Here is a 24,054-nt window from a genome sequence, read left to right as displayed (position 1 = left end):
TTCTCATCGACGAAGCCCTGAAACTCCCCCTTTTTTTTTCTCTTCCAAAATGCAATGTCGTCGACGAAGTCTACGGCCTCCTTCTGTTTCCGGTTTCCATTTCCCTTTCCTTATTATTTAAATTTTATTTTAAATTTGAGTCATTACATTATGTGTGGATTTATTTTATATGATTGGCTTTCCGTTGTTCAGGTTAATGTTTGATATTAAAATAGGGGAAAAAAATTTATTTTATTAGAAGGACATTACAATTTGGTATTAGAGCCTAGGTTGCTAGGTTCTATAGACTTTAGAATGCAGCATAAGCAATACCAGAGTATAAAAAATGATTTGAGGTTTGTTCTGTGGTGTGGGTACAGGATTTTCCGTGGTGGTTTCTGTGTTTTTCCTGGGGTGGCGATTTCAGGAAAACTATAGTAAACTATCATCGGGTTGTGTGTCTGGGTTGCAGAACTGAATTTTGAGTTAAGATTGGAGAAAATAGTTAATTATAAATATAGGATTTAAGTAGAATGAAATAGATTGGGTTTGTGCAGAAGATAAGGTTCTTAAGTATGTTCTTATTTTTTAGGATGGATCTAGGAAGTAGCAGTACAAACGCTGGGAGGGATGGAGCAGGATCTTCCTATAGTGACCCAAAGAATAATAGTATTTGTGATGACCTAAAAATATATATACGATTAAAGCATAATAATAATAAAATAATAAAAATGGTCATTAAGTTACTATCAATACAGAAGTGTTTTTCTGTAGGATCCTTTATTCCATGTTTGATGCCTAAGAAAGACCTTATCTTAGCGAGTGCTCAGAGACCATTGCAGCTAAGTCGCTTCCTAGAGGTCGACTTGGTCAAAATGGAATTTCATACGATAAACCGGATAAACATTGTTTGTACACATAAATAAGTACATATACATAAAATAGTGTTTTGACAGACATAATTTATAGAAATACATAGTAAGATAATAATAATATAGGTATCATATGTGGGGCCCACATGAATCCTGGAGTTATATAGGGCTCATAAAACCGTATAAAGACTATTGGAGTTACGTAAGACCCACTTGGGTCTCGAAGTTGTGTGGGGCCCACATGAGTTTTCGAAAATCAAATTTAATTCTGTTAAAAAAAAAAAACTAAAACATAGCTTAAAAGTAATAATAATGATTTAAAAAAATAAAAAAATTAATTAACTAATTAATTAATTAATTAAGTAATTAATTAAAAATTTATTTAATAGGAATGGTGGCAAGCACTCCCACATGACCTCCATCCCCATCCCATACTCAACCCATACCTTACCCATCTCTTGCCCATTCTTTAATTTTAAAAAAATTATAATTTCACCCCCCCTCCCCACACTTTTACAAATTCTACTTCTTCCCCAAAATTTTCCTATAAATAAGAAACTCTCAACCTTCATTTTTCACAAAAATTTTCAAATGAAGAGAAGGATTAGTGAGTGAAAGAATTAGTGGTGAAGAGAATTTTTGAGTAAGTTCTCACTCACCCACTCTTTCCGATCTCATTTCTTAGAAATAGTTACTGTGTTCGTAACACAAGATAAAAGAAGAGGTAAGTAAATTTGATTATGTTAGTTTTTTTTATTTAAAATTCATACCCGAGTTTATTTTGTAAGTAAATTTCAATTAAGTTAGTCAATTCCATAAAATTTTCATGAGTTAATTTTTACGTATATTTAATTATATCAGTTCTATCTTTAATATACTTGCATTTATTTTTGTGTTAAGAAATGTTCTAATTCCCTCGTATAAATTTTCAGCACTTCTTTCTATTAAAAAAAAAAAAGTATATATATTTTTAACACAAAAATTGTGTGGCATGAGTTTATTTTTACGTTACTTTTTTTATAAAAATATGAGTAAAGATGAGATTTTCACAATATTATTTTAAATTACATAAATTACAATAAGATGATTTTAAAACCCCATATGCCAACGAAAGTTCAAAGTTACAGATACTCGGTCCCGCAGCTTGGAGTTTAAATGGATCAGAGTGCACCCACACTGTTTACAAAGTGGTTATTTATGTTAATCGATTTTTCTTGAGTGCACACTTGGTTTCGGACTAAGACTTAATAAGGAAAATCTCACTTAATATTTACGTACGTTGATTTAGTTGGTCGGCTAGCCAACTAAGTCTAGTCTTCGGACCGCACAACCTAGTCATGAGGGTAAACATAACTTACAACAAACAGGCTTAAGGGTGATTTTTATAATATATGTTTATACATATTTAATTACGTGTACATAGTTATTAATGATTTGAAGGAAAAGTATAAGTTTATATGAAAAGGGTTATCATTGTGCCTAAATGACGATTTAAAGGAAACGTATAAGGAAAAGTATATGTATGTATATAATTAAATATTTTTTTTATAGTTTTAAAGTTAAAAGTTTAATTTAACGGTCATAGTATATGGTTATTAAATTTTACTGTTATAATTGATGGTAAAAGTTATATGCAGAAATTTTTAGATTTACATTTATTTTAGAAGTAGTTTTGAAGTTATAGTATTAAATATTGTTTTACGAAATTTTTAAAAGCTCATTTTGGCCACACACTAATAATAATAATAATAATAATCTTATTTACGTATTGAGTGTCGTCTCACCCCAATCATATTTTTACATTTCAGATAACTCTGAAAGACATATCGGAAATCAAGCATAGCAAGCATGCGGGTGGGAATAGAATAGAAAAAAATGAAGCTTGATTATAGATATTAGTATGATGTCAGATATTTAAGCTTATGTAATTTTTCTTCTTTGAAATAAATGATTGTAATATGGATAATTAGCGCTATGATTTAATAATAATTGAGTTTATTTACTTCCGCTGTAAATCAATGGTAAAAAGTAAATATCTCAGACCCTTCGGGGTTGGGGTATTACAGTATTTAAATAATAAAGAGGAAGAGAAATGGAAACAGTAATAGAAGGAGGCAGTCGACGACATTACATTTTGAATATAATAACCCAGGGGATTTTCTTATGGCCTTGTCGACGAGGGCAAGTCTCGTCGACGAGAAGATGTCAAGAAAGGATTTTTGGAAGTCTAAAATTCATCGATGAGGGTGTAGGCTCGTCGACGAATTTCCTACAGGACTCGTCGACGAGGTGACGTGGCTCGTCGACGAATCCTGTAGTATAAATAGTGCTTAAACTCAGTTTTACGCAAAAGTTTCAGCGCAGATTCTCTCTTCTCTCTCCTCTACGGCCCTTCCCCCTTCTCTATTTGATTTCAGACCCATTAGTTGTCAGATCAACGTTCTGAGGCCACCGCGACGCTTCTGGCAGAGTTCTCTTCAAGTCTGCCGGGGCGGATCGTTAGTGGGATCGAGTCGAATTTCTTCTTAGAATCAGGGTAGGGCCTTATAGTCAATTTTTGGCCTTCTGGCAATTGTAAGAAATGATGTAAGTAAAGAAATATTGATATTCTGTTTTGGAAAATGTTGTTTTCAGGGTGTTGAGTGGAGAGCCTTGCGGGTGTAGGATCCGCTACAAGAGGGGGTTTTTAGCAAAAAACAAGTAAGGGAAATATGCTATGCTAGGCAATCTTAGTATGTTTTTAGTATGGATTATACGTTACTATCATATTATTATTCACAGCAGAAATTTAAACAGTTTATCAAGTTGGTTTAATATGTTTTAAAATTACTGTGTGGCTTGAGAATATAGTTATAGTACAGAAACATGTTCCACAGTATTTTTCAGTGTTATGTTTTCAAAATATACAGATAGTGAATATATTTTACAGCAATTACAGAAATACTACGATTATACAGTTTTACAGTACCATGACATACAAATTTAAAATTAATTACAGAAACACAGTTGATATAGATACATTTTTCTACAGCATCATGGTTTATATAATTATTACAGAATCATGGTAAAACAAATAGTTGTATATAGAGATGTATTATATAGTAACAGACCCTGCTGGACCATACAGTTTACAGAGCATGGTACCATAGCTACATACAGTGTATAGAGTGCAACCACCTATTCAGATAATACGTGGTATAAAGGTCGATCATATAGAGCCCATGAGTGGACAGGCTCCCTATCAGATATGGGTTGAGGAGGCTAATCATACCTATGGAGTATAGTGATTTATCCTGGTCGACCAGTCAGGGTAGATCCTGTCATAGGGGGTTAAATCATGACACACAATTATCCACAGGGAAGTTTACAGTTATTACTATGTTTATACAGATTTACAGAAACAGAATATATATATTAGAAGTATTCTGAGTAGAAACCTAAAGTTCAAAAATGTTAAGCAACAGGAGAAAGGTGATAGTTTATATTACTAGTATTGTATTTTACAGATTCAGAGATACATGATTATATAGTAATAAATTTTCATAGTATTGAACTCATTTGTCACACACTAGTAATAGCATATTTTGTCTTACTGAGCGTTGACTCATCCCATTACTTTAACATTTTTCAGGTGATCTAGGTAGGCGAGCAGACCAGGCTCGCAAATAGAGGGGCCTCAATATTGCCTTGACAATAGAGTGAGTATTTTTTGGAGTATTTTTGTATAGCCCTAGCCAGTTGAGGGTATTTTGGGAAACAATCATATATGTATATTTTGGGAAACATTTAGCACTCTGGTATTGTATATAATTATATATGGTTATGTTTATTTGATTTTTTCTTCTTACTGCTTAGGTTGATGGTTGGATTTAATTCAGTTTGGTATCAAAGCATTATAAATCTCATAGTATAAAAAAAAAAAAAAAAACCCCAAGTTAAATAGTAGGTCATTACACTTCCAGTATGGGAGGTGCCGATACTGATGCCGATCTGTGCAGCATCACCCAGTAGGTGATGGCTGAGATGGCCATGAGCTCTGGGGAGCGTGGCTGTTCGATAGATCAGTTTACACGGATGAAGCCCCCATCTTTTGCTGGAGGAGATGACTCGATTGTAGATGAAAATTGGGTCCAGGATATTAAAGAGATGTTGGTTGTGCTTCCTTGTACAGATGAACAAAAAGTGGTATTTGCGGCATTTAAACTAATAGGGGAGGCGAAGCGCTGGTGGAGGTCAGTGCAACTGATAGAGGAGCAGAGGTCGGTTCCAGTACTAGTGACATGGGACTGATTCAAGGAGTTGTTCTTCGAGCGATACTTTTCTTCTGTCGTTCAGAGTGCGAAGGCAGCAGAGTTTATGCACATGGTACAAGGGCAGATGACCATATCCCAGTACGCAACTCGATTTATCGAGTTGTCACATTTTGCTCCACATCTAGCACTTGATGAAGAGAAAAAGGCCAGGAAGTTTGAAGAGGGATTGATGCAAAACTTGTTTGAGCAGGTGATTGGCTTCAGAGCTCAAAAATTTACAGAGGTTGTAGACAGAGCTACAATCATTGAGAGTGGTATTTAGAGGGGTTTAGCAGCTCAGAGTCAGAGGAAAAGACATGTGCCTCAGGGTTTTCAGGCTGGCTCTCATAGGGGTTCATGGAGAGGAGGCCGTGATAGAGGAGATCAGAGGCAAACGGCAGGACCTCAGGAATACCAGGGTATGCAGACCTTTCCAATGTACCAGACATGCGAGATACGTCATTCGAGGGAGTGCTTGGCAGGGAGAGGTGTATGTTCATTGTGGGTGACCCGACCATATGGCACGTGCATGCTCAGGGCCGCAAGACCAGGTTCCAGCTCCCAGACCCTATTGAGGAGGATATCTGGCACCTCATTGAGGCTAGGAGAGGAATGTAGCCCCAACGCAAGTTTATGCTCCGACGCCAGGTAATGCTAAGGCTGCCACGGATGTGGTGATAGGTACATTTACTGTGTTATCATATCCAATTATTGTTCTATTTAACTCAGGTGCCACTCATTCCTTTGTCTCTGCATCTTACATTAAATTATCAGGAAGTGAAATTCAGTCATTAGATATAGCATTGTCAGTAGCTACACCATCAGGGCTAGTGATGAGATGTCAAAGGGTACTTAGAAGCCATCCAATAGAAATTCTAGGGAGAGTGCTACCAGAAAATCTGATTGTATTTGATATGTGTGGGTTTGATGTAATACTGGGTATAGACTGGTTGGCTGCTAATCATGCCAGTATTGATTGTTCTCAGAAAGAAGTAATTTTCAGACCCCTTGGTGAGCAGGAATTCAGATTCGTTGGTTCACAAGTACGTGCTCCATCGCAGCTAGTGTCAGCTGTGCAGGAAAGCATATTACTCCTGGACGGAGGTCAGGGGTTTGTGGAATTTGTAAAGGAAGTGTCAAAAAATGAATCGAAGTTTGTCAGTACCCTAATAGTACGGGAATTCGTAGATGTCTTTCCAAAAGAGCTACCTGAATTACCTCCTATGCGCGAGGTGGATTTTTCTATAGATTTATCTCCAAGGACAGCACCTATCTCTACGGTTCCCTACCGTATGGCTCCAGCTGAATTGGGAGAATTAAAGGAGCAGTTGCAGGACTTGCTGAACAAGGGGTTTATACGACCTAATGTATCGCCATGGGGAGCTCCAGTGTTGTTTGTAAAGAAGAAAGACGAGTCTTTGAGAATGTGTATTGATTACAGAGAAATTAATAAGGTTACTATCAAGGATAAATATCCTTTACCCCGTATAGACAATTTGTTTGATCAACTCCAGGGTACACAGGTATATTCCAAGATCGACCTCCAATTAGGGTATCATCAAGTAAAAGCAGAGGTCGTTGCTAAGACAACTTTTAGGACTAGGTACGGGCACTATAAATTTTTTGTTATGCCTTTTGGTCTGATGAATGCCTCAGTTGTGTTCATGGACTTGATGAATAGAGTTTTTCACTAGTATCTAGATCAATTTGTGGTAGTTTTTATTGATGATATACTGGTGTACTCAAAGAATTTTGAGGATCATGAGGTGCATTTGAGGCAGCTATTGCAGACACTTAGAGAGGAAAAGCTTTACGTCAAGTTTAGTATGTGTGAGTTCTAGCTTAAGAAGGTTGCATTTTTGGGCCATGTGATCTCAGGAGATGGTATTTCAGTAGATCCTAGCAAGATTGACGCGGTGGTAAATTGGGCCAGGCCGAGGAATGTGCAGGAAGTCAGGAGTTTCTTAGGACTGGCAGGTTATTACCGTCAATTTGTGGAGGGATTTTCTGCCTTGCGTTTGACTAGGAAAAATGCCAGATTTGTGTGGGATGAAGAATGCGAGTAGAGTTTCCAGGAATTAAAGCAGCGGCTCGTCATTGCACCAATCCTAACGGATCCATCTGGAGGTGATGGTTATGTTATCTATAGTGACGCGTCTTTGAAAGGGCTCGGTTATGTACTGATGCAGCATGGCAGGATGGTAGCGTATGCGTCCAGGCATTTGAAAGAATATGAAAAGAACTACCCTACTCACGATTTGGAATTAGCTGCGGTTGTACACGCATTGAAGATCTGGAGACATTACTTATATGGTGAGAGGTGTGAGATATTTTATGATCACAAGAGTCTAAAGTATTTTTTTATACAGAAATAGTTGACTATGCGCCAAAGGACATGGTTAGAACTCATCAAGGATTACGACTGCACCATCAGTTACCACCCAGGTAAAGCAAATGTGGTGGCTGATGCTTTGAACTGTAAATCAGAAGATACAGCACAACTAGCAGCAGTAGTTCAGCACTCAATTCAAATGGACTTGGAAATGCTTGGTGTGAAACTAGTATCAGATAATCCTCAGGCGTTCATGGCTAGTCTGGTTGTACAACCTACACTTTATGAAAGGATTAAAGCTGCTCAGGAAAATGATCCAGAATTGGCAAAAATGATAGCCAGAATACAGATGGTCAAGGAGAAGAATTCAATATTTCTGACGATGGGGCTTTTAAGATTTCACATCAAATTGTGTGTGCCTGCGGATGATAGCATCATGAGGAAATTTCTAGAAGAGGCACACAAATCTCTATACACTGTTCATTCTGGTAGTACGAAAATGTATAGGAATCTGTGGGAGTATTTCTGGTGGAGTGGCATGAAGAGGGAAATAGCAGAATTTGTGTAACAGTGAAGCACCAGAGGCTAGTTGGTCAGTTGCATCCACTTTTCATTCCCAAATGAAAGTGGGACCACATATCCATGGATTTTGTTACTGGGTTACCGCCGGCACCGCATGGTCAGAATGCCATTTGGGTGGTGGTTGATATGTTGATGAAGATAGCACACTTTCTGCCCATCAGAGTGAGCTATCCTATGAACAAGTTAGCAGAGATTTACATACATAAAATTGTTCGACCCCATGGAGTGCCGGTATCCATAGTCTCAAACCGTGATCCACGTTTTACATCACTATTTTGGAGGAACTTGTAAGAGGCATTAGGGACTTAGCTAGCATTCAACACTGATTTCCATCCTCAGACAGACGGTCAGATAGAGAGAATGATTCAGGTATTCGAGGATATGTTGCGAGCGTGTGTACTGAATTTTGGGGGTAGCTGGACTCAATTTTTGCCGCTAGTTGAATTTGCTTATAATAACAATTATTAAGCTAGCATCGGCATGGCACCATACGAGGCGTTATATAGTAGAAGATACTGATCCCCTTTTTCTAGGATGAAGTAGGTGAGAGGCGAGTTTTGGGTCCAGAGATGGTTCAGCAGGCATACGATAAAGTTCGAGTCATTCGAAATAGAATCAGTACAGCACAGAGTCGGCAGAAAAGTTACGCGGATACTCACCATCGGGAACTAGAATTTGAAGTGGGTGATCATATATTTCTGAAAATAGTACCATTGAAGGGGATCATGAGGTTTGGGAAGAAGGGTAAGTTGAGCCCTAGGTTCATTGACCCCTTTGAGATACTTGAGAGGATTGGGTCAGTGGCTTATCGGCTAGCTCTACCACCATCTTTATTCAGGATTCATGACGTAGTTCATGTCTCTATGATAAGGAAATACGTCCCAGATTCTTCTCATATCATTAGCTATGCAGAATTGGAACTCAGTGGTGATCTAGCATACGAAGAAGCTCCAGTGCGGATCTTGGATAGAAAAGAACAGGTATTACGCAGCAAAAGAATTCCGTTAGTGAAAATATTGTGGATGAATCATGCAGTAGAAGAAGTCTTGTGGGAGCTTGAAGATGAGATCAGACAGAAATATCCCCACTTATTTAGTGAACCCAACGGTGATGTATAGATTAGAGTAGTAGTAATTTTATTTTGTTTAACATAGTGGAATTGTAATGTAGTGTATAGGATATGTAGTATTTTGGTTTTGGAAGAATTTTCTTTTATAATTGTAATCTCCTAAAACTACCTATGTAACCATGGTATTCCTCTGCCATAAGTGATGTCATGTAATAAAATAAGTAGACCGTTTTGCCTTCTAAGAAGGAGGAATCATATGAATTATAAATTTCGAAGACGAAATTTTATAAGGAGGGGAGAATGTAATGACCCGAAAAATAATGATATTTAAATAATAAGAGGGAGGGAAATGGAAACAGTAACAGAAGGAGAGCATTTCATCGACGATAAAATACCGAGCGTCTGTTTTTTGAATTCTGAATTTCGTCGACGAGGAGATGGTATTCATCGACGAACCTCCTTCTAGACCTTGTCGACGAGATGACGTGGCTCGTCGACAAAGGTCGCAGTATAAATAGCTCTAAACTGGGTTTAATCGCAGAACTTCAACGAAAATCTTCCCCTCTCTCTCTCTCCTACGGTTCTTCTTCCATCTCTCTTCGATCTCGACCCTGTTAGTCATTAGATCGACGATCTGAGGCCACCACGACGCTCTTGGTAAATTTCTCTCCAAGTTTACCGGGACGGATCGTCAATGGGATCAAGTTGAATTTCTCCTTAGGTGCAGGGTAAGGTCTTTTATTCGAAATTAGGCTTTTCAGCAGTTGTAGGAAATGAAGTAGACAAAGAAATAATGATGTTTTGTCCTGATGAATGTTGTTTTCAGGGAGTTGAGTGGGAAACCCTGTGGGTGTAAGACCGATATCTAGTAAGGGCTTTCTAGTAGTCAAGTAAAGGAAACATGCTATGCTAGGCAACCATATATGATTTCAGTACAAATTACATGCTTGTATTAACTTATGATTCAAACTATATATACGTTTTCAAAACCTGGTAATATTAATATCTTTTAGTGTGGCATGAGTTATTCATATAATAGTACTATACTAATATGTATTATGAACACTATGGTTAAAGTTTACTAATAGAAATACTATGGAAATATTCATTCTCAGTAGTTCTAGAATATTATGTTTAACAGTACCATAATGCCCTAAAATTTAGTTATTCAGACAGTAGTTCAGATATATATGTAAAATCAGAATATCAGATAGTTTATTTAGATTTTCAGATACATTTACAGGGTTATGGTTATTTTAGAAATTATAATAAAAGCAGCATATTATAGATATCAGTTACCTATATAGTATCAGACCCTGATGGATCAGATAGTAGAGCACGGTACCGTAGCTACAGTTATTCAGTTCAGAGTGCAACCACTTTACTCAGATAGTAAGTGGTATAAGGTTGATCGTGCCCACGTCAGGACAAGCTCTTCATCAGATATGGATTGGAGGGGCCGATCAGACTGTCGGAGTTCAGTTGACTTACCTTGGTAGGCCAGTCAGGATAGGTCCTACCCTCTGGCCGCACAACCCTGTCATGAGGGGTTAAATCATGATATACAACCATCCAGAGAAATTTTTCAGATATTATAAGTACTATCAGACTTCCAGGAATAGTAGTATTAATACGAAAAGTAATTTCATACAGATTGACATGTTAAGTTATGTAGTTAATGGTTTTATTATACGTTATGTAATCTCATCATTTCAAGTCCAGTTATTCATACTATTCTTAAATCATATTATTTTTACCAAACTATAACTCAGTGGCCACACATTAGTAATAGCATGTTTAGTTTTACTAAGTGTTGGCTCATCCCAGTGTTGAATTGTTTTTTAGGTGAACCAGCTAGGCAAGCGGAGCAGGCTCGCAGGTAGAGGGGTTGTTGTACTGCCCTTTTTGAGAGTGAGTATTATTTTTGGGTGGCATATTTTGTAAACCCTTGGTATCAGTAAGGGTAGTTTCGAGAGAACAGTGATGTTTGTATATTGTGGGATGATTTGATACTCTGGTATTGTATTATGTGTAGATTTATTTTATATGATTGAATTTCCACTGTTCAGGTTAATGTTTGATATTAAAATAGGGGAAACAATTTTATTTTATTAGCAGGAAGTTACAACATGGAAATTACTTATGGCACAAAAATCTCAGACTCGGTCCATTCTGCAGTGTTTTGATCAATTAATTTCCACTTTGTTTGAAACCACAATCAAAGTATTAAGGTCAGATAATGGTCCTAAATTTAATATGAAGGATTTTTTCCAATCAAAAGGAATTATCCTTCATTTGAGTTGGGTGGAAATGCATCAGCAAAATGTTGTCGTTGAACAAAAACACCAGCACCTATTAAATGTAGCTCGAGCCTTAATGTTTCAAGCTTCTTTACCCTTAAAATTTTGGGGGGATTGTATCCTTACAACCACATATCTGATTAATAGAACACCATATTTAGTTTTAAAAGGAAAGTCACCATATGAAATGTTATTTGGAAAGCCACCCTTATATGATCAATTACGTATTCTTGGTTGTCTTTGTTATGCATCAACACTTAGTCAAAACAAATCAAAATTTGATCCTCGAGAAAAGTCATGCATTTTTATTGGCTATCCTCATGGCATTAAGGGTTATAAGTTATATGACTTGCAATCAAAGACAATTTTTGTATCTCATAATGTGATTTTTCATGAAATCATCTTTCCCTTTGCATCCAATAAATAGCCTCACACCAACACAACTCTTACTCCAATAACCCCAAATCTTGTACCTGAGTATGAATGTCATGATAACATCTTTAATGGTCAAAACTCACAGAATCATCCACAAGCACAATCAAGTCTATTGCGACGTCCCAAACCCGCCAAACACGCACGGGTGCGGCTACGAACTAGGAAACACGGGGTGAATTTTAAATTTTTAAAATACCAATTCACCTTTTGGCCTAGGGTTGTGTAATACTACTGCTGATATCTAACTTTGGAGAGAAAAATTTTAAAATACCAATTCACCCCTCCTCTTAATATTATAGTAAAACTAACAAGAATGACTATTATTGCATAACTAAATTTGTTGGTTTTTATGGTATTATATAGACAAAGATATGATTTTATACAAAGTTATAGTATGACTGTTTTATACCAAGTTATAGCATGACGGTTTATACCGAGTTATAGTATGACAGTTTTATACAGAGTTATAGAATGACGGTTTTATACCGAATCGTGAAAATAAGATGATGTTACTATATTATTTTATAAATTACATTATATGGTTTAAGAACCCTGATGGGCTAGAGAGCACGGTATCATAGTTAGTGAAATTGTTAGTGCAGCCACATTATTGTGAAAGTGTAGGCGCTTGATAGTCAATTTGGCCAACGAAGGGTTCTGTACCCCCTGGGTCCGGACCAGGCTGGGTAGGCAAATCAGACTACAGATGGGATGCCTATTTTAACTTAGCATGATGGTAGACCAGCCATGGCTAACTCCTATCTTCGAACCGCATAACCCGATCATATAGGGTTAATACATGATGTTATATGATTGTCTAGTCAGGGAGGTTCTTTTATGCATATATGTAGATTTATGAAAACAGAGTTATTTATTGAGCTAAAATATGTTTTGAGAAGGAAAATGAGTATTTTATTTTATATATGTGTGAGTACAGATTTCAAATTCTATTTCAGTTAAAGTTTAATTAATGGATATATTTGCTTACACGAAAACTCATGTTAGCCACACACTGGTGATAATCTATTCCATTTTACTAAGACGTGTCTCACCCCATCATTATTTAATATTTTTAGATGTCATGAGAAACATAACAGTAGTCAGAGTAGCGCAGTGAAAGGATGGGTGAGATAGAAGATTTATTTAGAATAGATCTTTATTAAATTATGTTTTTGATGTATTTAGAATTTTAGGGGTGTTAATTGTGATATTGGAAATGATATTGTTATATTGGGATAATTAGTACTCCAGTAATGTGTATAGGAGGTCTTTCGCTGTATGAAAATATTTATTACAGGTGGTATCAGAGCAGTGAAATTTTTGGGTCGCTACAATGAAATTCTAACCGTCACTAATACTTATGTCACTAAAAATGAGTTCTTTTGTAGTGTTCCTTTAATTTTAATTGTAAAAAATTAAATTCAAAATTTTGTGATTTGAGTGCAAGTAAGAATTTTAATTCGGACTCATCACCCACATCCAGATTCAGTGATCCAAATCCAATCCATTGACCCAAATCCAACCCACTTACCCGAATCCAACCCAGTGACCCAAATCCAATCCATTAACCCAAAGACTCAGGTCCATTGACCCTAACCCGCAACCCATTTGTTTAAATTTAAAATCCAATTGGGCCTGAAACAATTTAAGCCCAATTTAGAATTCAATTAACCCAAACCTCAGTCCAAAGTTTAGTTAAAACCAAAGCCCAATCCAGAATTTAAGCCTAATGTTGAATTTAGTTAACCCAGAACCAAAATGGGCCCAACTTAAACTAAACCACCTAGTTCAAGCCCAAATCAAAACCTAACCTTTAACCTGGGTTAGAACCCATGTTAATTAACCCTCAAGTTCTCATTTGGATCCTAGGAAAATCTAAGAGAATAGATTAAGAAAGAAAAACTCCATAAAAAAGAAAAAACAAAACATGAAAGAATAGAATATCTTTGAAAGTTAGAATTCAAAGTCCTCTGTTCTTACTTTCTGAATTAAGACCTGCAAAAAGAAAATCACAAAGAGAGAGTTAGGAAGATCAAAGGAGATCTGTTAAGAGAAAATCAAAGAAATATCAAGTTTGGAAGATCGAAGGAGATTTGTTAAGAGAGAAAAAGAAAGGGTAAGAAAGATCAAGGAAAGAAAAAAAATAGAGTGATTAAAAAGAAAACAGGAAGAGATTTGGAAAAGAGAAAGGAGAGAGAAACATAGAGATATGTAGAAAAGAAAGGAGAGAGAAGCATAGAGATCTGCAGGGAGAAAGAAGAGAGAAAGAGAAGAAAAAGAGAAGGAGAAAGGAGAAAGGAGAAAGAAAGGAGCGGAAAAAAGAAGAGAGAGAGAAAAGAAATTTTTATGTGCATGTTAATAAGACACGTGTCATCGTTCGTACAATGACACATGACATAACAAGAATCAAGTCTTTAAAAGACGACGTGACGCGATCTTGACCATCCAATCTGTGTTTTTCCCAGACAACTGGATTGCTATCATGTCAGTAATCTGTTTCAAATCTCCAAAACTAACCAACGGCTACCATGTGGTGGGTGACATTACCCTGCTGCAAAAAATTCAAATATATATATATATATATATATATATATATATATATATATAAATGAAAATAGAAAAAACATTGTCATGTGACAAGTGACGTCATATTGATGTCACTCTCTTATATTTAAAAAACGGAAAATAAAAATAGGAACACGTGTGGCCATCTCTAGCTGATATGTGGTCTGGTTCAAACTGGTTGAATCGATCTAAATTTCTTTGAACTGCTAGTTCATTTATTTTAATTTTAAATTTATTTTTAATTTTTTGGGAAAAAAGTTAAAAAAATTAGGAAAAAATTTGAACTATATTCTAAAAAATTAGAAAACATAAATAAAATTTATTTGAGCTATTTTGACTAGGATAAAAAAAATGAGAAAACAAAAATAAAAAAAATGAAGAAAAAGCCTTTAAAAATTATAGAAAAGTTTTAGAAAAAAAATGTTGGAAATTTTTCATAAAATTCTATAAAATTTTGGAAAAATTTTGAGAATATTTTAAAGTATTTTTGCTCAAATTTGATGATTTCATTTAATTATTGTTTGTATATATGTTTTATTTTTGTACGTGTCTGTCCTAATGATTAAATAAAGGGTAAAAATGCATTTCAAACCTCACTTATATTAGTTCTGAGAGGAGTTTATTTAATAAAATTCCCTCATTTGGAGGTTTTATTAGACATTTCTAAATCGCATATTATTTTATATTTCTTTTTTTAAATTTTAATTAATTACTTATTTTTTATGGAGTTAATTAAAGACCATTAGATTTAGTTTAAGGATAAATTATAATTAATTAGATACTATTTGTAGAATGAATGTGTAGGGGATGATAGTACCTTCGCCATGCAAAACTGAACCCCTAATCCCAACTCTGATAAATATAAGCTTAGGATTAGTCTAAAAACCAATCAACAAGTAATAATTATGCAAACTAACTGTGCCTAGGTAAATAACAGAATAGTGGTGACTCCATCCAACTTATAATATTATTATTTATCGTCATTTTGGACCTTTCTTTAGGATGTTGCAACAATTATTATTATTATTATTATTATTATTATTATTATTATTATTATTATTAAATATGCCGAAGTCTATTATAAAAATATACATAATTAAAAACCTATTTTTAATATAAAATATTTTGAAAATATTTTTTTTTAAATAATTTAGGATAGAACAAATCCTACACCTTATAATATATATATATATTGTCATTTATCAAAAAATATCATTAAAGATTATTATTATTATTATTAAATATGCTGAAGTCCATTATAAAAATATACCTAATTAATAACCTATTTTTTTATGAAAAATATTTTCAAAATAATTTTTTTAATAAAAATAATTTAAGATAGAACAAGTCCTACCCATTAATAATTTTTTTCAATAGAAATGCCTCAATTAATATTTATTTTTAACGTGGAAAAACTAAAATCAAATCAGTGGGTGAGAGGGGGCATAGGTGGCATTAAAGTATGAGATGATACACACACAACGGTCACCCCCACGCCCCACTCATAGCAATAAATTCAGGGCAGCTGCGTGGACCAATCAGGAAGCAAGGACGTCACCACGTGGACCACCACCTTCACAGCACGAAAGAGATAAAAGAATAAAAGATCTGAACTCAACATAGCGTGTGGTTGACCCAACCCTTCGAACCATTTTCCCACACAATTCACAACCCCAAACCACACTCTTTCCCTGGGGGCACCCCCCTCCCTCCCTCCCTCCCAACAATTCTTTTGGCTCCTGCCCTTTTTATTCTTTATTGTTAAATATTAAGATTTTATGTTAAATATTGTTATTTAGAATATGCCTGGTGTAATTATTATTTTCTATTTTTAATATACAACGAATAAATATATATAAAACATGTTTGTTTATGTTATAAGTTTTGAAAACCAAATTGAATAATTTTGTTGTGTTTGGGAGTATGAATTTTAGATCTCGAATTTGGATTTGAGTGAATTTTAACGAATTTCAATACAATTTTGTGTTATATTTTATTTAAATACCAAGTAATTTTAAATTCAAGGCCTCTCGGAATGTAGGAGGAGGATTTTTATCTTGAAAATCAATAAATTGTTCGGCATTTCAAGCTAAAATAAAACATTATTATCTTTATTCTTATTTGTTACGAGTAGGAAAAAAATTGTGTTTTTAGATGATTTTGGTATGATTTTTTGGGTTTCAAAATTTTATCTTTTTTGTTGAATAAAAGGATGTAATGAAATAATATTACATATATTTTTTTTATTAAAAATAAGGAGAAAGACTTGATGCCTAAGTTATCTAAACAGTTAATACCATGTTTATCTCCCTCAATTATTGTACTGTTTTTGATTTAAAATGGGAAGAGGAGAAATTTGTGGCAGGAAAAAATAAAAGTGTTATAATAATATTAATATTTTAAAAAATAAAATATAAGATTATTAGTAAAATTTAAATTTATCATCTGAAATTTAGGTTATTGAAGGTATCATGAACAGCAAACATACAGTATTGTTATTTTACATTAAAATTCAGTTCAATTGCAAGTGTTCCCATTAGGGTTCACATTGTAAGGGCAATTTTGACATTTCATGTTGTCTAGGGGCGCCCAAAGCGTGAGTCAAATTGATAAGGAAAACCACGCTGTTTAAACACAGAAACGAAATCAGAGCGCAGGACCCCATCTTGACTCCCCGCACAGCGCTCCTACGCCACCCCACTTTATATATATATATATACTCTCTTATCAAATCAAAACACTAGACAACAAAATCAAATCACAGAGCCATCATCAAAATTCGAACGTTAATCGAAAACCCAGAAGAAGAATTTGAAGAATTTTTGAAGAAATTGAAGGATTTTGAAGAAGAAGAAGAAGAAGAAGAAGCATGTCTTGCTCTGTTGCACTTTCAAACTCGCCTGTGTTCTCTCCTTCTAGGGTTTCTTCCTCTATTTTCTGCAAACCCTCGCTGTCTTCTCCCGAAACGCTGTCGTCTTCGTCCTCATCTTCTCCCTCTTCGCCTCTCAGGCTCCGGTTCCAGAAACCCTTAACTGGGCTGAGGCCGTTCACAGATGGGTCGTCGTCTTCTTCCATGACTTCTGCTTCCGCTTCGTTGTCTTCGCCTTCGGTTCTGAAGAGGAAGAGGCCCGCGATGCTCGATATTCCCATCGCTCCCCTGAGTTTTCCGGCTCCGCCAACGGGTGTTCTGAGGGACGTGGTGGAGGCTGAGGAAGATGGGTATTCTGTGTACTGTAAGAGAGGGAGGAGAGAAGCCATGGAGGATCGGTACTCGGCTGTTGTTGGTCTTCAGGGAGACCCCAAACAGGTAATTTCAATTGAAGTTTTAACAACTTTTTATGTGGGGTTTGGGTTTGGGCAAATTTTGATGCAAATTATATGAGATCTTATTCAAATTTACTCGATTTCAAATTCACAGTCCCAATCTCGTGTTCCTAAATACAAGATTAGTTAGTTGGGTTGTGCCAAGTAGTTAGCTTTGGTCATTTAATTGCTGGGGGAAACTCCTTTTGTTTGAAAACTTTCATAGCTGAAGTTAAAACTGCACTGTTCTTGAAGAAATTAGGCTTTGTTTGCTTACAGCATGGAGACATTTATTAATTTTGGTATTGTTTTGTTTGGGAGTTATTGAAATTATGGGGAAAAGAACTTTTTTGTAGTGTTTGGGGGCATGGATTTCAGGTTTTGCATTTAGATTTGTATAGATTTGGATGAAACTCAATACAATTTTCTATTGCATTTTGTCCAAACCCACACAAATCCAAATACATGACTTGAAATCCAAGTTACCTAATGGAGGGTTTGAGAACTTACTCCTCAAGATGTAAGGATTTTTCCTGCACTCTGGTATTTGCCCTGTGGAATAAGTTATGAAGATTGAATCATGTTAGGAGCCATTGAAATTATAGAAGAAAAGAATTCTTTTTTGGATAACTTGCTTGGATGAGAACCCTTGTTGATAATGTTATGTAATGTGCATAATAGGTTTCATTGAATTCTGTTTACTGCTGCTTGTATTTAAGAAAAAGTCATGCTTTGGATAACTTGCTTGGATGAGAGCCCTTGTTGATAATGTTTTGCAATTTTGTTGTGCGAAAAAAAGTAATTCTCCTTTTGTTTCTCTCTTCAATGTTACCTGGAGGTGCAAAATGGAGTAATAGGGAAATTGCAATATGTAGTTGTTCATCTGATTATTTTCCAAATTCAATAGGATTGGAATCTGATATAGAGTTGAACCACATTTGCAGGCATTTTTTGGCATTTTTGATGGGCATGGAGGTGCAAAAGCTGCCGAGTTTGCGGCAGAGAACATGGACAAAAACATTTTAGATGAAGTAGGAGCAAGGGATGATGAGGAAATTGAGGAGGCTGTTAAGAAGGGTTACCTAAACACAGACTCTCAATTTCTAAAGGAAGATCTTCGCGGTGGTTCATGCTGTGTTACAGCTCTGATCAGGAATGGCAATCTTGTCGTGTCCAATGCCGGTGATTGTCGTGCTGTAATTAGCAGAGGAGGCACTGCAGAGGCCCTCACTTCCGACCACCGCCCTTCAAGGGAAGATGAAAAGGACAGAATTGAGAACCTGGTAAGCACCTAATGTGTAGGTTGTATATGCTTGGACCATTAAATTGAAATGCTAGTATCAGAGGACAAAGGGTTCTTCATATGAACTGTAACTAATAGATTGTATTGAACTGTTAATATAGGGCGGCTATGTTGATTGTTGCCGTGGTGTTTGGAGAATTCTGGGATCTCTTGCTGTATCAAGAGGAATTGGTGATCGGCATCTTAAGCAATGGGTTATAGCAGAGCCTGAGACAAAAGTCCTTAGAATTGAACCTGAACACGAGTTTTTAATCCTAGCTTCTGATGGCTTATGGGACAAGGTAAATTAATCTTCATTCTGGTTCTGCTCAATCCTCAGGACCTAATATTTGTGAACTAGTCTTAGTTAACAATAACTCCTTATTGGTTCCAGGTTAATAATCAGGAAGCTGTTGATATTGCTCGCACTTTTTGCATTGACACTGACGCGCCAGAACCATTATTTGCCTGTAAAAAGCTCACGGAGCTCTCTGCTTCGCGGGGCTCTGCTGATGATATAAGCGTGATGCTAATCCAGTTGAGGCGCTATGCTAAGGGATAGAGGAACCCTAACCAATAGTCTAGTTACAGTTTAGTTGCAGGCATTCTTTCATCTAACAGTCCAAAAGAAAAAGATTATGATTGTGATGATGATGATGATATGAAAAGGGGATATGATTATGAAGGGAAGAACTTGACCTAGTTTAATTATTTTACCATTTTTTACAGGGATTTTTTCCCCCGTGTATTTAGGAACTTAGAAGATTATTGAACAGAGGCATTCTTGTATTGATTTTGAAATAAACTAATATAGCTTTCCAATGATATTGTTTTTTTAATTTCAACTGTATCTAACGCTCTACATCAACCCAGTGCACTGGACATCAATGATCGACCCATTGGCTCTGACTGGGTTGCTTTCTTTCCCTGAATTGCCTTGTTCCATCTTGCTTTGCCTATTTTTCTCATGAACTGTATTGGAGGATATCTGAATTTTCTTTTCCTTTCCTTTTGATGGGTCTTCTTCTAATTTTGTTTGAAAGCTTCAAATCCAAAAGGAAGAAATGATAAAAGTCTTTGTTGTTTTCACCATTAAAGTGTTAAAAAAGCCAGACTGCCCGACTTTTGAACTGGCCAATACAATTCTTGCCTTTTCACTATGGGTGAAAGAAATTCAACATAATCAAGAGCAAAATGATTGAAAATATGGATCACATTAGATTAACGGTAAAATATATAGAATAAAAATCACCTAGATTATAATGAAAGCAATAATAATGATACAAATAATTATGTGATTCAGCACTGCCTACATTCACGAGAGTAAGCGGTGGTGTTTTTCTTATTATCGTGTGTCCAAAGACATGAACATACCGAGTTACATTATATACACACATATATAACCCTCTAGGAGGTTTTCTCCCCAAAACTTAACTTATCCAATATCTCAAAATTCAAAATTCAAAAACCAGTGCTGCGAGCTTGAGCCAACAACAATAGAACTATCGACTATTTCTTATCATCCTGACTGCAACTACTGTTTTCTATCATGTTTTCTCATTGTACATGCATTATACTCGATATATGAGCTACATATCACAATAGATAAGAAGAGAATAATAATAATAATGATAATAATAATAATCTTCATTCTCGTTTCTGCTTTTATCATTTACATAATACAAAATAAACAGTTACCTAGCACTTGGACCTTAATTTTGGTTTTAAATTTAATAAAAATTTAACGGACCATAACATAAAAAATATATATTTTTTTTAAATAAATATAAATTTAAATTAAAAACTTGAAATCTATTTTCTTTAATCATTAATATTTATGCTTAAAAGAGAGAGAAGGCAATTGGAGTTTTTTCCTATTTTATTATTAAAATAAAATAAAATATAAAATAGTACTTTGTTAAGAAAAAAATTTTTCAAATTAATGCTTACGTAATCTCGTAGTTTAGTGCTGCGAGATTTGAAGCTGGGTGTGACGCGTGGCATGGGCAGTCTGGGAGATTTGCATGGGGCACCCTTCTCTCTTAGCCTTCCTCCTCTGCCGGCCGTTGCACCCTCATCTACCCAACAAACCAGCTGATACACTTGGATGATATTTCAATGAAAGAAATTTAAGAATTTTAATTTCTCAAACATAAAGGCTCCAAGCAATGGGAACAGCGAGTAGACGCCGACACAGGTGTTGACGTTCTTGGCGGCGGTGGCGAGTGGCTCGTGGAGACCCGTCGTGAGGTAAGTGATGAGGTTCCCCGCCACGCCGTAGTACGAGAATCGCTCCGCCGATTCCACGGCTGCGTATACAAATTAAATGTATCGGAGAACTGAAAATTGAAACTGAAAAATTAAACGGAATTAAAAATTGAGAAGTCTCTATTTCACCCTTCCTCTTCTGCCGACCGTTGCACCCTCATCTACCCAACAAAGAAATGCACTGCATGACCCATGGCCATAACTCATAATTATAATATTAAAATAGTATGTCAGCTGATACTTGGAATTGAATGAAAGAAATTTAAGAATTTTAGTTTGATAGTTGAAAGTTGATACTCTGTTTCAACGTCTTGTCTTCATGGACAGCTCTGTAACTCCAGTCATGAACATCAACGAAAATGAAGAACAGAACACGAGCGTACTCAACGGGGTCGCCTCTCCTCCCCACCAAAACCCCAACAAGGACGGCTGGAAATCCGCCATTTTCATAATCTGTAAACCCCCAATTCCTTACTTCTCCGACCCATTCCGTTTAATTTCTCAGTTTCAATTTTCAGTTCTCCTACACATTTAATTTCAAATTTTCTCAATTTTTAAATTTTTCCATGTTTGTATACGCAGCCGTGGAAACGGCGGAGCGATTCTCGTACTACGGCGTGGCGGGGAACCTCATCACGTACCTCACGGCGGGTCTCCACGAGCCACTCGCCACCGGCCCCAAGAACGTCAACACCTGGGTCGGCGTCTCCTCGCTGTTCCCATTGCTTGGAGCCATTATGTTTGAGAAATTAAAATTTTTAAATTTCTTTCATTGAAATGTCATCCAAGTATCAGCTGGTTTGTTGGGTAGATGAGGATGCAACGGCCGGCGGAGGAGGAAGGCTCGGAGAAGCAGGGTGCCCTAAGCAAATCTCGCAGGACTAATTACGTAAGCATTAGTTTTTCCCAGAGTATTATTTAATATTTTATTTTATTTTAATAATAAAACAGTAAAAAACTCAAGGCAATTGGGTGGAGTCGGGGGTAGGGCGGTTTGTGAATATCATAGGGTGGGCGGCCGGCCTAATTTGAGGCGTTGACCGGTCGTCCGGTCTGAAACGCTGAGGACCCATATCAACTGTGCATGTGCGTGTGGTTTTTTTTTCTTTTTTATTTAATTATTTTTTATGACCATGACTTTGACGAAGGCATTAGAGAACTGTTCGGCTCATTTAACACGAGCTAAACGTGGACTTAATTCATTCTCCATTAACTACACAAACATACATGCGAATGAGGATTTCAATTAGGGAAAACGGTTAACGGTTCGAATTCGGATGGATCATAAACTGATCGAGATTAAACGGATTGAGATTCGAGTTGATCGTTTATTAATAAGTGATAATTATGTAAATCTAAAATTGTCCCTTTAATAAACAGGTCATAAATAGGTTACCTATTTAAAAAATATAATTTATTTATTTTAAAATTTTTAAACATTTCATATAAAATGACATTAAAAAAAAACACCCCTTCATTTTATTTTTAAGCGGATCATAAACGGGTTGCCTTCCGAATGACCCGATTCGAACTTAACTAACTCATTTAATAAACAGGTCAAGTCTAAGTTGACTCATTTATAAACGAATCAGTTTACATTAACTCAAATCTAATTTAAATGGACGAGTCACGGGTCACCTGTTGGGTTTTGACCCGTTTCGCCACTCCTACTTTCAATCTACTTCATAAGTTCTACATTATTCTTTCTTTATGATATTTTTCGTTTTATTTTTATTTTTTTTCATCACCCAGAATTTTAATCTAGACGAATCTTTCAAAACCTAGCAGATGACACCAAACAAAAAGACAACATGACCTGTCTCATAACTCACTTCTAAAATAAATTAATAATTAACTTTAAAACTTTTCTTTCCCTTGTATAGTTTTTGGAGCAAAAAAATTTTGATCTTTTTCAAAAATTTCTCCTAATATTTCAAGAATTTCAATACTTGCTTTGAGATTTGTCAATTAACTTTCCCTTATATTTTGAAAAAACAAACAAAAAAAAATCTTTAAGGGAGGTTTGTGTATTTTTAGCAAAATTTAAAGAAGATTTGTGATATTTTTGAAATCTCAGGGATGTTCCTATCTTAATTTTTACCAAATCTCAAGAAAGGAAAGTGTTTGTTGTCCTAATTTTTATTTCTCTTATATATATATATATATAATCACTTAGATAATTTTATAAAGAAATTTAATGTTTTCAGTTTGAAATAAGAATATGATTGAGTCAAAAGTCGTGTTAACAAAGTAAAATACTCAAACTTAACTATAGGATTTTAAAATTTGTGTACAACTTGATTAATCTTGATTTGAATGTATAAAAATAGTAAATATATATATAAAATAGAATGTACACACATATTGCATATGAGAATTATCTTTTTAGTTTACTGAAAGCTTAAGTAAGTATGGGTTCAATATTAAAAAGTAATTCGTCTCTCATTATAATTCTTTCTTTATTCATTTAAGGTTACAACTTAAAACTTTGTACAAAAATTTTAAGTTATAAACATTAAAAAGTGTTTTAAAAACAAATATATTATTTTTATAATGTAAAAATAATAATAAAATATTATTAAAAAAAACATTCAAAATTTGGTTAGATTTACGAATGCTACTACAAAACTCGAATTTAACTCATCAAAGTATTTTTAAGAGATCAAAATCGATTTGAACTCGAATAAAAATGATCTGGGTAGGGTTCAAAAAACACATATGCAATTAATCTAAAAGTATAGTTTAATTTTTGACTACTTTTTTAGTGGGTGCTTA

The 24,054-nt window shown here is 35.3% G+C and overlaps 1 protein-coding gene across 1 annotated transcript; it reads left to right on the top strand.

Moving 5' to 3' along the window:
• The first annotated feature begins 17,063 nt into the window (after window positions 1-17,063).
• LOC131147977 (probable protein phosphatase 2C 25) lies at window positions 17,064-19,836 on the top strand. The gene is made up of 4 exons (XM_058097680.1): window positions 17,064-17,733; window positions 18,674-19,012; window positions 19,134-19,313; window positions 19,406-19,836. Exons 1-4 carry the CDS (start codon window positions 17,296-17,298, stop codon window positions 19,571-19,573), a joined length of 1,125 nt encoding a protein of 374 aa, XP_057953663.1. The 5' UTR covers window positions 17,064-17,295; the 3' UTR covers window positions 19,574-19,836.
• The last annotated feature ends 4,218 nt before the right edge of the window (window positions 19,837-24,054 follow it).

Source organism: Malania oleifera, chromosome 2 (genome assembly GCF_029873635.1).
Source record: "Malania oleifera isolate guangnan ecotype guangnan chromosome 2, ASM2987363v1, whole genome shotgun sequence".
NCBI classification, from domain to species: domain Eukaryota; kingdom Viridiplantae; phylum Streptophyta; class Magnoliopsida; order Santalales; family Ximeniaceae; genus Malania; species Malania oleifera.
This window is presented reverse-complemented; position numbering and strand designations above follow the sequence as displayed.

Coding starts and splice junctions, on each gene's coding strand:
- LOC131147977 (XM_058097680.1), top strand. CDS start 17,296: ATGTCTTGCTCTGTTGCACTTTCAAACTCGCCTGTGTTCTCTCCTTCT. Junction 17,734..18,673: donor TTCAGGGAGACCCCAAACAG/GTAATTTCAATT, acceptor CCACATTTGCAG/GCATTTTTTGGCATTTTTGA. Junction 19,013..19,133: donor AGGACAGAATTGAGAACCTG/GTAAGCACCTAA, acceptor CTGTTAATATAG/GGCGGCTATGTTGATTGTTG.